The 16,482-nt window shown below is 36.2% G+C and overlaps 1 protein-coding gene across 2 annotated transcripts in view; it reads left to right on the forward strand.

The window, feature by feature from the left end:
• Window positions 1–16,482, forward strand: part of PKN2 (protein kinase N2) — a 54,985-nt gene that overhangs the window by 26,679 nt on the left and 11,824 nt on the right. For both annotated transcript variants that reach the window (XM_027694265.1, XM_027694264.1), the window contains exons 3-8: window positions 5,623–5,774; window positions 10,064–10,181; window positions 11,733–11,878; window positions 11,975–12,188; window positions 14,945–15,130; window positions 15,414–15,523. In XM_027694265.1, the coding sequence (XP_027550066.1) occupies window positions 5,623–5,774; window positions 10,064–10,181; window positions 11,733–11,878; window positions 11,975–12,188; window positions 14,945–15,130; window positions 15,414–15,523 (926 nt within the window). The remainder of the gene's footprint in view (window positions 1–5,622; window positions 5,775–10,063; window positions 10,182–11,732; window positions 11,879–11,974; window positions 12,189–14,944; window positions 15,131–15,413; window positions 15,524–16,482) is intronic.

Here is a 16,482-nt window from a genome sequence, read left to right on the forward strand (position 1 = left end):
AGTAAGTGCATTGTTTCCAGGGGTTATCTTTATTCCATGTTACTACTTTTCGCTTTAGCTCATGTTTGACCTTCTTCTGGTCAGTTAGTAACAAGTTATTTAAAAGAGAGAAGGAAATATATGGGAAATTTTTAGGCTGTGCAGATATTGAATGCTGAAAATAAGCTAAAGAAGGGTTCGAGAACTGTGGGAGTCAAGGTCTGTGTTCTCTTTATGTACTTCAGTATTTTTCAGGGGTGGCCCTGGTTTTCATTCCGCCTTACAGAATATATTGTTTAGGCTTTTGCAGGTTCTAAGTAGCAAAGTCAGGATTGAGATGCATTGAGGTGATGATCCCTTTGACTCATCAGGCCTGAACTCTGAAATTTTTTGTTCTATTGACTGGTTGGAAGGTCATTATGGTATCTTAAAACAGTCATTTAATCTTACTTTGTTCCTATATCTGAAAAGTGGGTGTGAACATATATTTGTAAAGTGCTCCCAAGTTAGAACTGAAAAGTGCCATGAAGCTGTTGTGACTTACTGTTGCTTATGGTATCAAGCAGTAACTTCTATTACTTTTTTAACAAACCACTAATTTTTAGTGTAACTCCTTTGTCATCAGCATAGTGTAATCAATACATGCTCAAACCATTAAATATAGTGTTAACGAATCTACTGTAGAAAAGGGTGATTTTGTAACATTCCATTTCAAGCAAGATGTTTTTATGGTAGTTTACCTAGAGCTGAAAGCTTTCCAAGTCTTAATGCCATAGGAAATTATTTTCACAATTATTTGAAGAATTGGTACTAAACTTTAACCAAAAAGTATGGTTTGCCAAAAAGCCATATTACTGAGTGTGAGGGTAGAGTTGGCAGTGGGTATGTGATTCAGAAACAAATTTTTAGCATAACATAGGTGTACTTTACCTTATGGGTTGCTGAAGAGTCCAAGTTCATTTTAGAAGTGGGACTTTGTACCCAAGTCTGCCCTTGTCATGCAGCGTATTAGTCATACAAGGATGTGGAATTTTAAAATTTGTAGGTCAGCACTTAAAGTAAGCAGAATCCAGCAATAAGAGTAGTACAAGCCTAATAACCATTACTGCTGAAAGTCTGAGAGATGTAATGTGTAACATGGAGATGATTACTTCTGTTTTAGAGATGAAGAAATTTTGTATCTTGAAAACATACTTCACAGTAGCATAGATTAAATTGGTATTTTTCTTATGTGTGTAAAAAGTAGCAGTGCAGATTGTGGTTTTTAATATGATTCAGTGGAGGTGCAAGACTGAAATAGCTTACCTCCAGCAAAACACCAATTTAATTAGGCATAGAGTTAATACATAGAAAATCTATAAATTGGAAAATTAATTTGTCTCATAGAGCTGAAGTTAAGGTGTACAGAAAGGTGTGATGGTAGAAAAACATTGAGGGATTTGAGGAAACTGGATAAAACATGGAGAACATGAACTCAAAAAGACAAGTTCATGCCTCTTCTTCCATTCTCCTAGCTAACTTGTAAGCTGTCATCTTCACATCAAATTTGGCTGTAGGCGTCACAAAGAAAATAAATTATTATTTTTAAGAATGTGATTAGCTGACAGGGGAGTGAGGGAGATTTTTTGTCCCTACAAATGACTAGGTTAATCTGTCAGACACCAGAGTGTCCATATAACACCAATTACTGCAAATTGGAAGAGGCAGCAACAAAATTGACTTCTTAGACAGCAGACTCCACCTACAAGGCTCATATCCATAGAAATTTCATGGTAACTTTTGGGAACCTTAGTGTAGAATACCAGTATCGAAGCAATTTGAAACAATCTCCTGTCACTTTTTCATTAGTTAAAATTGGCTGTTACCTAATGGAAATTCAGTTGAACTCCAAAAGTTTCCAGGAGGTCAGTGCTAGATGTTTTCTGAGCGCAGCATATCCACTGCTACCTTGGACCTTCTGATGGCTTAGTTCAGGTGCTGATCCAACCATCTGCCTCCCTGAGAAAAGCCTGATGATGCCTCTTTCTTCCTCCCTTCAGCTATGCCTAAACATGCATCGCAGGTATTTCTGTTGGGTATGACACTGATGAGGCGAACTGCAATTAAATATCCTCAAATAAGATTAAAATTAACTATTTACCGAAGGGCACTTGCTACTAATTGAGTAGCTTAACAGCATACTGCACTACCATCTGGGAAGCCAAATTCAGAAAGTTACTTGGGATCCTAGATTTCACACTGAGTTCACTGAAGAAATAGTGTATGTAAGCATCTGGGAAGGAGTCCCCAAAGGAATGAGCAGTCTCAGTAGAGTTGTGTAACTAATCTTAATAAATATAATTTAGATGGGAGTGATGGTAAAAGGCCATTTAGAAGACGGAAATTTTTGCTGTTGAGCACTGTACAAAGACTGAAACTGAAAAGGTTTTCAGAAGACCAAAGATCACAGTTAAGATAAACGTTTCAGACTGAAAACTGCCATTGTCCTCGTGTAATCCAAATATTAAAAACCAATCCATTAAACCATCCCTATTAACCTGTTCTAAGTCTGAAGACTAAATTTTTATGAAAACAGGATATTGCAGGTGCTGGGAAAGCAGCACTGCAGCTCTTCCAGCAGCCTGGATGTGTGCTAACAAGCCACACAAAACTCACTAATGTTAAGCAACAACATTCATAGTTTTTCAGGAAAATAACATGCCTACTTTACTTCAAGTTAAGTTCACTTGAAATGCATCTGTTACTTCACTTGATATTCACTGTCAAGAATAATATTTGGGCCTAGGAGCCCAAACCTGTACCGAGCAAAGCTCTTGCTGTCCTATGCAAAGTTGTATTTGAATGCATCCAAAATGGCGAGTCTTGTACTGCCTGTATCGACCAACAGACAGGGCAAACTGGAGAATCTCTTCTGTTCCCCACTCCCTGGTTACCTACTTTGAGTGAAATATGAGTTTGGCATGAGTAGTTAACCCTTGTTTAACTTCAAGCATATACATAAATCCCATTGATTGCAATTATCTGGATGAATTTATTACTTATTTGTACTATGAAGATGACTAAATGCCTTCAGAGGAGATTTGAGCCCCTCTGTGTAGTGCTTTACACAAATAGATCTGAGATAACTAGCCATACAAAGTCATTACAACCTTATATTACAAAGAGAAAGGGAAACAGCTAATACAGATGTAGCTTGTAGTGTTGCTGCTAAGATTGCCAACGCTTTCCATAATAGAACCGGTTTATCTGGCTGATTTAAAAATTTAATCTGAACTCTATAAGAAGCTGCCTCAAGCTGCTGACTGGGTTGTATTGGTAGGGGGCTGTTGGCGGGAGTAGAAGGAGTCACTGAAATGCTGTTGATAAACTTTTTTTTTCTTTAAAAAGGTAGTATCTTCGTTAAGAAACCATATTGTTCCATGTTTGGGAGTTCAGTGAGCAGCTACTATGCCTGAAGGCAAAAAATTACTTCTTCCTACCAATTAGTCGATACTGCAGAAAAGTTTCCTTTGCTGTTGGTTACTAACAGAGCATACAGTACAACAATCTAAACTAAATAGTAGAGGGTAGGTTAGGCCCACAAGTACAGACCAATTCTTGAGATGACCCAGGTAAGTGATGTGGTTACACCTTCTCAGTGGAGACATGCAAAGGGAGATAATAACAGCTGCCTGGGCAACCTGAACCGAGCTATCTCTAATTAGTCCTTAACTTGCAACTTGAGTGTTGTTTTAATGCAAAGGGAGACTGGTTGTGTGCATCTTTAAAAGCTGTGAAAACAGACTTCAGGAGCCCCACAGTCTTCACAGGGATCATCAGAGGGCTGGGATCTTTAAGTGGTAGAGGCTTGCATCATAAATCTAAAGTTGGTAAATATTCATTTATATGATGAATCTACTTTACAAGGAGACTTGACACTGTGACTTTCAAGTTTCATGTTTGTTCTCATTTTGAATAGATTATTAGGTGAGAATTAGTTAAAAGTGAAGAATCAAGTGAGAGGAAAGCATGTTGTTAATTTTCGTTTTACTAATAACAGATTTAAGGTAAAGCTGTTCAAGTGCAGTTTCACAGAGAAACAAAGGCAAAACATTAAGGAGAGGATCAACGACAAAACAGACAGATGAGGAATAATGCAGATTTTTTTTCTTTTTTAACATATGGTATTTTCTGTCCTACCTTTAAGTAGTGAGGATGCAGTAAGAGACTTGAAGTGGCTTTGAAGTGAAGAGTGAATTAGCAGCAGAGGAAATTAAACTTCTCCTTACATGAAATCTGTATGTAGACTCGGCAAAGATTGCAATTTAGGAGGAAATTACCCAGCAAACTTGGAAGTAAAATGTATTAAATCTCCAAAAGTAGTTATCAGAAGCTTTTACAGAAGAAATATGAAATGGCAAATAAGAAATCTCCCTATGACATCTCTTAAATAACAATTTGTAAGTTACTAACTAGTCCACTGTGTTTTCTGATAATTGAGGATTTCAGGAACTTGATTCTTCACACTAGTTTTAATTCAAGAAAAATTATTACAATTGGAAAAAAGATTGTACTGTTCGTACTGGTAAATACTATCTTCCAGGAGACCAGCTGATGTCATTTGTCCATAGAGAAGGTATTCTCTCAGTTGTTAGGGTAGAGGGAATAAAAATTTTTTAAAAAATTATTAAAGTAGAAATTAATTTATTATTTTCTACCAAAAGGTTGGAAGAGAAGCCATTGGGACTGTTAGGGAAGATAGCTAAAAGGACCATTGTGCTGGAAATAGTTGAGTGCTAGGAAATAGTCCAGTGACCTCTTATTTTCAGTTTGCTAACAGTTCATTTTGCAGAAGCTGATATATGAACTGGTGATTAATAGACTGGTTAAGAAAAGTTAAGCAGTTTGGCTGTAATTTAATTGATAAAACTAACTTTCATTTCATTAAATTAATCCAACAAGATGGAGATCCAAACACAGTAATATTGTCAAACAAAAAAAGCTTTATCCTTCTCATAGATCACAGCTGTTCAATAACCTGTCTGCCTGTATATCCAGTTATCCCTGAATTCTGGTAATGTTTCCAGAGCAAAAATCATTCAGCTTTTCAACTAAGAAAAAGGCTTATTTTGTCTGTTCTTAATTTTGACATAAATAGTGTCTTTAGTGTTCACACTAGAATAGATGAGGATCTGCTCAATAGCTGTATCCAGACAATGCTCATTAGTACTGAATATTATTATCCAAGTTTGTTTTTAAAACACTTAGCTTTTTTGTGCTCCTCCTTTTAAATCTTAGTGTAAAACTGCATTTTTTTTATTGACTCAAGACATTCCAGAAGAAATAAATCTCTTTTGAAATAAAAATAGACCTGGCTGCAAACCTGCCTGTTTGACCACTCCCGGAAGTGATTCATGTGAATTAGGACATGAGTAGGAGTCACTGGGCTTTCGGGAGGCTTTTCATGTTAAGGCGCATTTGCAGTGCTTGTTGCAAAGGAGCTCTGGACAGGAGGGTCGGTCTTAATTCTTAAGTATGATGTTCCAGTTCTGTTTAGTGTATAACTTAATAGAATAGAGTGTAAGGTGGGTTGGGGGGAAGTGGTTTGGGTTTTTTCTTCCTGTTTTTTTTCTGCACACGTTACATCTTACCTTTAATTCGCAGATTGTCCCAGCACTCCTGATACTCCAAATAGCGATCCTCGGTTTTCTACTAACAACAGATTGATGGCCTTAAAGAAGCAATTGGATATAGAACTGAAGGTAAAACAGGGAGCAGAAAATATGATACAGATGTACTCAAATGGCTCTTCAAAGGTAAGAATTTGGAATGCTTGAAGAACATGAAATAACTGTGGATTTTCATGTTGCTGTAATGTGACTGTACAATGTATAAACATTATGCAAATTCAGTATTTTTAGTTTGAGGTACATTTTTGTTAAAGAGTTACATCAGAGCTGCTACAAATTACCATTTTCTGTTGTGGTTTGATACTCACTGAAGTGATTGTTTTATCAGTTTGTGCACATGCAGTTCAACCTAAATAACAAATCCGGCTTACTAAATTTAGTACATCTAGTAATCTTTGACCATGTGTGATTCACTTAGCAGCAAAGCTTGGTATAACACTGGCTGGAGTCTGATGCTTTTCCTAGCTCTGCTCAAAAAAACCAACTCAATTAGTTTAAAATTGTAATGCGCACAATAATTACAAAAAAGGCAGCATTGCAAAGTATGCTTCTGAAATGGTCATCTAGCTGTAGTTAGCAGTAAAAAGATTTTTTTTAATGGAAGTGTGGTAATCTAGAGGTAGCATCTGATAGTGAAATTAAAAATAAATCCACACTTATTCCTATATCTGAATTTTAAATCCTTCTGCTCACTCTCTCTTGATAGCACCAGAATTTTTCCAAGGAGGTGGAGGGAAAGTGTCTGCTAACCTCTAAATAGGTTTGACATATTACATATTCCTTACTATGTAATAAAATTCATCATACTCTAAGAATCCCCTAACTCTAGTGAAAGACAAGCCAAACCTTTTAAATGAAAGAAAACAAACCAAAACCAAAACATCAACAAAAAAAGCTGCAGAAACCTACAAAAAAGGGGCTACAACACATATTTTATTAGGGAGTCATAGTTCTCAAATGAGAAAAAAGGGAGGGGAAGATCCTCTACTTATCTGCTCCTTCACCTTTCATTTGTTACTCGTTAGCTGTTCTTTTCATTTACTAAGTCATTAAGGAGATGAATTTCCAAACTAAGGGGAAACACAAGAATAAATCTCACAAGTAGTATGTAGTAGCTTGGTTATGTGTTTTTGTGTCCAGACAATAGTAAGTAAAATAGAAATGTTTTAACATCTTAACTGAGGCAACACCAGCAAGGTCAGTGAACTTACTAAAAAGAAGTGTTTGATTTGAAGAGTAGGCATCTGTGAATTATGTTGCTACCCCTTATAACTGATTCTAATCCAAGTGTTGGAAAGGAATTTCACTTTTCTGAGTGAATTTGTGCTAAGAGGTGGTGGAGAGGCAGATCACTTTGTATCTGCCTACTGCATGACTTCCTTATACGTTGAAGAAATGGCAATGAATGCTGCTTTCTCCCAGAAAAATGAGTTTAGATTAGATGGACCATAGGTACCATCAAGTTCCTTCTGTCCCAAGTAGCCTTATCTGAAAGTGACCTCTAACATACTAGCTTGGGGCAAGTGGAAGAAATACCCGGAGTGCACATTATGACTAAGGGCCTGGGAATGCTGTCCATGCACCACAGTCCCTCAACTCCTGGAAAACCTTGGAGTCTATATCCTCTGAGGCCATATACTTAACATCAGGTACACTTAAAGCTAATGATCCACTGACCCAAATGGATCAAAAGACATACATGAATTAGGTTTCTAATAAACCCTCGGTAAGTAACCTTATAACAGGCTGGAAAAACTTAACTAAACACTTGGGCTGTAATATTAGACATTGTTAGCAGGCTTGGATCAGACTAGGTAGAGAGGATAAATTCTGCCTTGCTTCATGATTGAGGCATGTAATTAAAATTTATGATTGAATCTTGTATTTGCAATTGGTAAATGCTTAAGTCAGCCTACCAGATTGGGGTTATATAGTATCTGGACTGGAGAGAGCAAGCTGGAAAGCACAAAAGCATTGCCAGCCACTTCAGCAAACAGGATGGAAATGGTGCGTATTCATTCTCTCGTTTTTGTAATGCTCAGTAGTGAGTTAGTGTGGCAGGTTTGAACCATAGACTTGAGCATGCTGATAATGTTTTAAAAAGCAGAGCTTGAAAAGAGCCCAGTGTCTGGATGAGGTGGGCAAAGGGGGCAGAAAATTACTAGTTTGAATACAACCCCAGTAATCCAGTAGTTCTTTAAAAAGTAGTTGCAGGACCCTCTTTAAACATATTAAACTCATTTGTGACCTTTTATTCAAGTGTACAATATGATCTAATTTCAAATCTGTTGTATTATTTTCAGACCTAAATTTAATGGAGGGAGGTCATAATTTATTTTCTAAAAATGAAAAAGCAGTCTGTTAATAAACCCATCATCTCATGGGAAGCTTTTCCCTTTGTACTTACTCTACTTGCTTCGGTAACATTCAGCTCAACCTATTTGTACTTAAACATTTCTGAGATAAGTCATCTTTTCTTGGATATATGTGGGTTCCCTGAGATCCCCTGACAGCTTTGCAGATCAGCTTCACAGGCACTGTCAGTTCTATACTCAGAAGATGCATTGAAATACTTTGTATTCAGCCTCCAACACTAAAAGAGCTGCTCAGTGTTACACATACATTTTGATTCTGAAGATGAGATCTTCTGTCTCTTGAAAACATAAGGATATCTCTATAATCCTGAATTGCCTCCGTTCTACACGTTGAAGGGTCAATGTGGCCCCTGAGCAAGCAAATCCATTGCAGTAAGAGGCTACGAGGGATAATCAAGAGCAGCAAGATGAAAAATGAGATAAAAGTAAAGATACAGACAAAGAAACACTGAGTATTTATACATCAGAATGATGTGTGGATAAGGTTTAATGCAGGATTCTAGACTTGCTTGTAATCTGTTGCTTAAAGCCTATGCTCTGCTAAAGACAGTGGTTATTTCAAAAGTTCACATTTGTACTTGAGAAGGCACTGAGGTAGGAAATTCCGTGTGATCATTAGCTCATTGGATAGCTAACATGGAATCTTAAAATATGAAAACTAGTGGTATCTCTCTGAAATGTTGATCCATAATAAAATTTAAAAGCAAGAGTTCTGAGCTTATGGTGTGCAGAGGGGGCACAATTTCTTCCCATGCAACCAAAGTCTTTTTATGTGTAGATCTTGGTCTATCTACCCTGCAGAACATAGGGCAGCATTAAAATATCTGAGTGAGTAATATGTTAGGTGCAAGGTCACAGAGGAGCTCTATGAAGGTAAATTTCTCAGCATACAAATTTTTCTCAGCATATGCTTCATGGTGCCAGTATTTCTAGCTCTTGATACGTACTTCACTGCAGTTCTTTGTCTTAGTTGTGGCAAGGGGAAGAATTTAATTTCTTTAACTTCTTAAATAATTGATAACTTCATTATAAAATTAAAAATACAAGTATAAACCATGTCCATGGGAAAGTAACTTATTAATGAGGTTATTGAGTGACTACAAAATGAGTTAACCAAAATACCCTTTGGGCTATAACAAGGGTGATACTCATCTGCACTGACTGCTATTAATTACTGTGATTGATTGGTACTGCATGGACAGGACAAATAGAGTGCCTTAAATTTTCTTACATTTTTTTTTTCCTTACTGCAAGTCAGATCACCTTTGAGTTATCTGGTAATTTCCAGAGTGTACAGGGAGAGCCACATGGCAGCCCATAGGAGTTCATGCAAGTTCATTTTCAGGAATGTTCTCTTCTAAACGGCTTCTTGTGATACTGCTTTGGAAAACAAAAATTGGTTATCTTAGTTTATTTAGATAAAAAAGTACTGTACTCAAGCTGCTGATGAAATAGCTAATGAAGTAGCCCTGGTTTGTTATGTATTTATTAATGCAAAAAATCTTCAGCTCTGATTTGTTCAGGAAAATGTACTGCAGACTTATTTATAATATGCTATGTAAGCAACTTCTTCTTTCTAGTTTCAATATTGAAGATCAGCTCAGATTAACTAGTACAATTACTTTTGTATGGGCTTAGTCTAGCAAATTGTCTATTACAAGAGTTCTTAGCATACTTGGAAGATTTGAGTCATTCTACATAATGTTGGAGGTATTTTACACTTAATATCTTGTCCTTTCTTTAGTATCCGCTTACAAAACATTAAATTACACATGTAATGTTTCTAGATCATGTCTCCTTAATTCAGCTTGAAACACACACAGTTTCCATGGGAGTGGCTTACAGTCTTTAATCAACTGGTACCTCTGTCCTAACTTGATTTCCATTAATATCCTTATGTGCTTAGATGAATTGGTCTGCTATACCAAGTGAAATACATAGATTTAGTTCTTGTTCCTAAGTATGTGTGTTTTGAAATACTCAGTGTGTTTTGTTCCATGAAGAAGTTTATGATTTAAACTTGTCTGTTTGTTTTAATAGGATCGAAAACTTCTTGCCACAGCTCAGCAGATGCTTCAGGACAGCAAGACAAAAATAGAAGTTATAAGGATGCAGATTCTTCAGGCAGTCCAGACCAATGAATTGGCTTTTGATAATGGTGATGGTGTAGAAAGGAAATATGAATCAATTATGTCAGAATGTCTTGTAGATATGTACCCATATGCACACAGAGATACCATAAATATCTAGTAGAAATGTTTGACAAAGCTTACATGAACCAAAAATAATCAGAGACTAGGCAAAACTTTGTGTTGGGGTGCCAAATACATCTGACTTGAAGGAAAATACCTTCAGCTTAATGAGGAAAATTACAATCTCTCTTCATCATCCTTTTTATACCTTCTGCAGTCCATTTTTGCTTTGTGGTTTCCTTCCCTCTTCATGCATGCTTTATTTTGTCGTAATAATTAGTAATTTTCTTTAAAGCATATTATCTTTTCACGATCCTAAATAAAAAATCTGATGCAGGTACGAAGCCTGCTTGTCATACTTAAATAGATTGACCTTATTATTACTAATGGGAGCACAGATGGAGGAGAATTTTTCTTGTCTTGATGGGTATTTAGGATAGATTTGAGTGCTAAACAACTATTTTTAAAGCAACAAAAAAAGTGTTTTTAAAGCAACCTGATTGAAATACTCATGCTGCATTTCAGAAATAGTTTTAAACTTGCATTTCCTTGGAAGTCTTCAAAGAATAAAAAAACTTTATCTCTGAGTTCTAGTAACTTGAGTGTACTAGACACTTGTGGGCATATCGGTACATCTCTAAGTCTTGAAATTTGTTCATGTGCATTTCTGAAGCTGTATGACAGTGTCAGGGCCTGCGTGTATCCTAGATAATGAAAAACGTGTGTGTGTGTTTTGTGGTGTGTGAGGTGTTTGATTTTTCTGTATTTGTTTTTACACACCCAATTTCAACACCTCATTTTAGTACATGGATTATGTATATCATTTGTTTAAAAGAAAAAGGTATTCAAGCTAGAAAGGGCTTTCAAATGCCTTTTTGTGTTTCTACTACTCTTACAGCTTTAAACAGAAAGAAATATATCCAGGAAATTTTCTTTTTGGGAAATCTAAAGACTGAAAGATGTGGACATTAGAATTGTTTACCCAAACCCCTTGGGGAAGGCAGTGTGTGGGATTTCTTACATTCTCTGTGCTGACAGAAGCCAGATTCAATGGGATTTCACGTGAGGCAGGGGGATTATCAGAAGCTGAGCAGGGATCTACTTGGCTGCAGAGTAGTTTAAAAAATAAGTCCTCACAGTGTCATTCGGAAGTGTTGAAGTCTCAAAACCTCCTTGCCAATTGAATATTTGGGAGATTTGGTTCTTGTCCCTTAACTCCCCTGAAGACATGTTCTTTTTCGTGCATCCTCTACCAATTATAGCTCTTCAAGCAGTAGGATCTGTTTATTGAATTGAGGCCCTGATCACTTATTTCTTCACTAAAATGCAGATGCTTAAAATTTCAGTGTTGCTTTTATGACATACTTGGGGCTTCTCTTTGGAGTACCAAATATGCATCTCTCTCTTTTATTTCTTTTTCTTCTGCCCTCTGTTTACATGGGGGAGGGGTTAATATTCAGGAAATCAAACCTGAGTGTTATCTTCATTAAAGTTTGTTTGTTTGTATCTCTTTGCAGCAAAACCTGTGATAAGCCCTCTTGAACTGCGAATGGAAGAATTACGGCATCATTTTAGGATAGAGTATGCTGTAGCAGAAGGTGCAAAAAATGTGATGAAATTACTTGGATCTGGGAAAGTTACTGACAGAAAGGCACTTTCAGAAGTAATTTATGTCATTGCAATTTCTGATAGTTTGCTTTAAAGGTTCTTTCAAGAAAAAAACCTGAAATATTTCAAATTTTTGTTTTATTTTAAAAAGGCGCAAGCAAGATTTAATGAATCAAGCCAGAAGCTGGACCTCTTGAAGTATTCACTGGAACAGAGATTGAATGAACTTCCTAAAAACCATCCCAAAAGCAGTATTATTATAGAGGAGCTTTCATTAGTCTCTTCACCCACATTAAGTCCTCGTCAGAGTGTGATATCTACTCAAAACCAGTACAGTACACTGTCCAAACCAGCAGCTTTAACAGGTATGATTTATGGAGCTTTTTTCTTTTTTTAATCTTAATTAATGGTTTAAAACAAGTCTTTAATACCAACTGTATTTCTTTCTGGACATACTTAATTGTTGTTCTTTTCCTAGACAAAGGCATTTAGAATTTCCAAGTGTCTATGCGCTGCAAAAAAATGCAGATAAGTTTCTATGATTTATTTGTTGACCTTTTTATAATCCTGTTGAAAAAGTGAAGTTCTGGCCTTAAATTAGCTCACTGTGGAATGATATTGCTCGCATTTACCTAATGCCTTTTGTCTTTAGATTATCAAGCACTTTAAAAGGTGCGTAAGTATCATTATCCCCATTTTACAGATGGGGAAACTAAGTTGCAGAAAGGTTAAGTGAATTGCCCTGGTCATACAACAAGTAGGTGGCATAGCTGGAAATAGGCATCCAGCTTTTCTAACACAGTTCCTGTTTTACCCACTGAACTTCACTGGATTTCTGAAAGGTGAGATTTATGCAACCAAAACAGGCATTATATTTGTATTCCAAAGAAGGAGATCCTAACAAACATGCGTGGAACCCTTGAACACTCTGTTGGTGTTGATTGTTCTCCTGTTGAATAAACATGGAGGCGATTTTTTTTTTAAGAGACTTAGCCTTTCTACTGTAAAGGACCAGTACATTTATTTATCAATATAAGACTTAGGAACTTCTCATAGTTTGGGTTCACCTGGTTGTCCTTCATTGGAAGTAAACTTTCAAGAGATGAACCCTACTTGAACAAAGATCTTGAGCATTTGCTTCACAGTGTTCGTAAAGAAAAACATGCTTTTGACTGCTTGGGATATGTTGCTTTATTAAACTTGTTTAGTGAGTGGTCATAGAAGAATTGCTAGAAAAGATAGGTTTGATTTCATGTTTTTTGTCCTCACACATTTTACATGTGACTGTTAAGCCTACTATTTACCAAGTAAATTTATTACAAAAAACACCTGTAATTCAAAGGTTACTCTGGTTATACCTGTATAACTGAAACCAGAATTTAATTTTGAAGTACATGGGGTTATATTTTAAAACAAAAAGAGGAACTCTTCTGCTGAGCTGCAATGATAATAATAAAATGGAGTAGGTCTGCTTGTCTTCCACTGTGGTTCATCAGGACCTCAGCCGAGAGTCCTTGAGAAGTTGTGTGGTAGGGCCAATGTTTTTCATCAAATGAAATCTCAAATGATCAGTGACCATGGGCAGGAAGTATCATGGCTTGGGATTAAAACAGCTTTTTTTTTTCTTTTCCTGTAATACCATAATCAAGAGTCAGATACAATACAGTGACAATTTCTCTTTAAATGTGATTTACTGGTGCATAGGAACAGTTTTTAATAGAAATTGTCAAAACAGAGCTACATGCTTGTGAAGTTCTTAATAGTTTCACTTTCATATTGACTACACAAAGAGCTTTTGTATTGAGCTGGATTTAAATGAGCAGTGTCTTTGTGTTTTGCCTCTAACGCTTTGTGAAAAATAGAGCAGTGCTACTGTCATACTTCTTAACGTGCATCAACATAACTTTCTGATATAAAGCCATTCCTTATACAAGATTATAGCTTTTCTGCTTATTAATTTCTTTTTTTTTTCTAAACAGAGTTTGGGAATGAAGTATTCTTTTACCTTTTAACCTGTTTCGGAAGCCAATAGCATCTCTTTGTCTTCATAGCCTAATGCTTAGCTGTCACTTACGGCTGTTAGTTTCCTACAGGTTGGGATTTCTTCTTAGACTGGTTTCTTGGTGTCTGTTCTGTGGGCTATGATGTTGCCAGATCATTTTTAGGTCAAGTCTCACTTAAGTTTCTGTTGCAAAGGAGTACTTTTAAGTTTCATGGTTAAGTACATTTGCTATTAAAAGAAGACTGCATTTCAGCAGTGCATTTCTCACTGACACTGTGATTATGAACTGGCTAATTTCACCACTTCTAGTAGTTAATTTTGTCAGTGTCAGTGGTGTCACAGTTTTACAGATGTTATCTTCTACAGGATGAAGTCAGCCTACGGTTCTTGTAACCATCTGTGGTATTTAGATGTTTCTGTGCTGCTGGAGGAAACTCTTTTCAATTTGAACAGCAGCTTCTATACCTCATTTGGTTAAAGATGTAGAAGACCTGGAAGAGTACCTTCTTGAAGAGTAGCTTCTTGTCTCAACTTTTATAAATCCAAATTCAGTAAAGTTGGAACAATTCAATGATTTTCAATTATGTACTAACTCAAATTTGACTTTAGCATGTAGCAGGCAAATGTGATTTCTGAGTGTATCTTAAACAACTTTGTAGTCTCAAAGTCAGTGTGTTATTTTTATCCAATATTAATTAGTTATATAAAACTCATGAAAAATTGTTATTGTTCCATCCACAAGATCTGTTGTTTTAATAAGAAATTCAAAATTTGTCAATCTTAAAAAGTGACATTGCTTACAACTTAAACCCTAGTCAGTTAGGTTCACAAGTGAAGAAAACAAAGATACTTCTGAGACACAGAACAAAAACTTATTTTGTGTTAATTTGGTGAACTGTTGCTCTTTCTAGAAGGTTGAGTCCCACATATTTGACTTTTGATGCATTTATTTTCAGTATATATGTCTGTCTTGGATTTGTCTTTTGATTTCATCTGATATTTCTGTTATACCCTGTGGGGGTCAGAATGTGAGCTATTGCCATCAATCAATCATTAGTCATTCACTTGGTTTACTTAATAGCAGAAATCTTTGATAAATCATTGTCTGTCATCTTCTAGGTACCCTGGAAGTTCGGCTAATGGGCTGCCAAGATATTTTGGAAAACGTCCCTGGTCGATCAAAAGCCACATCAATTACGTTACCTGGTTGGAGTCCCAATGAAGCCAGATCATCTTTCATAAGCAGACCCAGTAAAAGTAAAAGTGGGAGTAGTAGAAACCTTCTGAAAACAGATGACTTGTCCAGTTCAGTATACTCTTCCTTCTCTTAATTTTATGGATATCTTTTATTTACATTTTCATGTGCAGTGGTGTGTTCTGTAATTTAAAATATTAAATTGATTCAAAGCTTTAAACTTACCTGTTTCTTCACCTGTCAAGCTGTTAATAAAAGCACAACCACACTATTATGCCCATAAGAATCAGTTTAATATGAGATTACATTTTTAAGGGAAACTTACTAGAGATTTTTTTGTTTGTGGAAAATCCTCTTAAAGACTTAAGCTGAGTTTGTGTACTTTACTTTCAGATGAAGTCTGTGCTGTACTGAAGCTGGATAACACTGTGGTTGGTCAAACTAGCTGGAAACCAATTTCCAATCAGTCATGGGATCAGAAATTTACACTGGAACTAGACAGGGTAAAAATGTAGCCTCATTTCATTGAGATCTGTAGTTGATTTTTTTGATTATTTGATGTTGCCTTTTTTTTTCCCCGTTGCTGTCATTTTGTTCAAATTTCATATGTGCAAGTGTTCCCATCCTTACCAGAATGAGCTCCCTGGGGTTAAGCCATTGTGCTGGGCCAGCATTCTAGAAATTCTACCTTTTCTGGCTTACAAATTGATGTAATGTTTTTACCAAGATCAAACAATCAGCATTTTTTTAGCCTGTGGTAGATGGTTCTTACATTTTAATTTGGATTACCAGATTTTAGTTATTTATCAGTAAACTGTAATATTAGATAGATAGAGTTTGGTATTTTGGTAAAGCTATGTCATAGAGTTTTTACAGTGCTTCTACAGAAGTGTTCTCGTGTAAAGCTGATCAGTTCTTCAGGAATAATAAATTCAGTCATAGTTCTTTCTTACAACTTTAAATGTTACTTGAAGGACACAAGTATTGAATCGATACCCTTGAAGTAGAATTCATATTATATAGGTTTAGTCAAGCATTTGTTTTTTAGATATCTGATAGTCACAGCATTTTAAGGTACAAGGATTATTTTTTCCATCAGTGTTTAAAATAGACTGAAAATTAAACTATATTTTAGGAGCTTAAATGTTACCTCTACTATATGTCTAAAACACATGACAAAAAAAAAGCTACCTTCCTGTTTTTGCTCTTTCCCCGACGAGCCCCACCCCTCCAGCCCCAAACCAGACTCCCTCTGTCTAGGAAGGAAGGAAGCAGCTTTAGAGCTGCAGGTGGAGAACCTCAGGTTCTGGTCAGGAGTAGTGCAGAAAAAAAAGAGCAGCTGTGGAGCCCTGAAGCCTTGATTATTCTCAGATTCAGACTACAACTACTCAAAGCGTAGTAGCTGCTCACACCAGCCTAGTGTGTGTCATGGTCTCTGTTTAAGAACTCAGCTTTTTGGTGC

The sequence above is a fragment of the Neopelma chrysocephalum genome, unplaced genomic scaffold (assembly GCF_003984885.1).
Source record: "Neopelma chrysocephalum unplaced genomic scaffold, ASM398488v2 Primary Assembly neopelma1_97, whole genome shotgun sequence".
NCBI classification, from domain to species: Eukaryota; Metazoa; Chordata; class Aves; order Passeriformes; family Pipridae; genus Neopelma; species Neopelma chrysocephalum.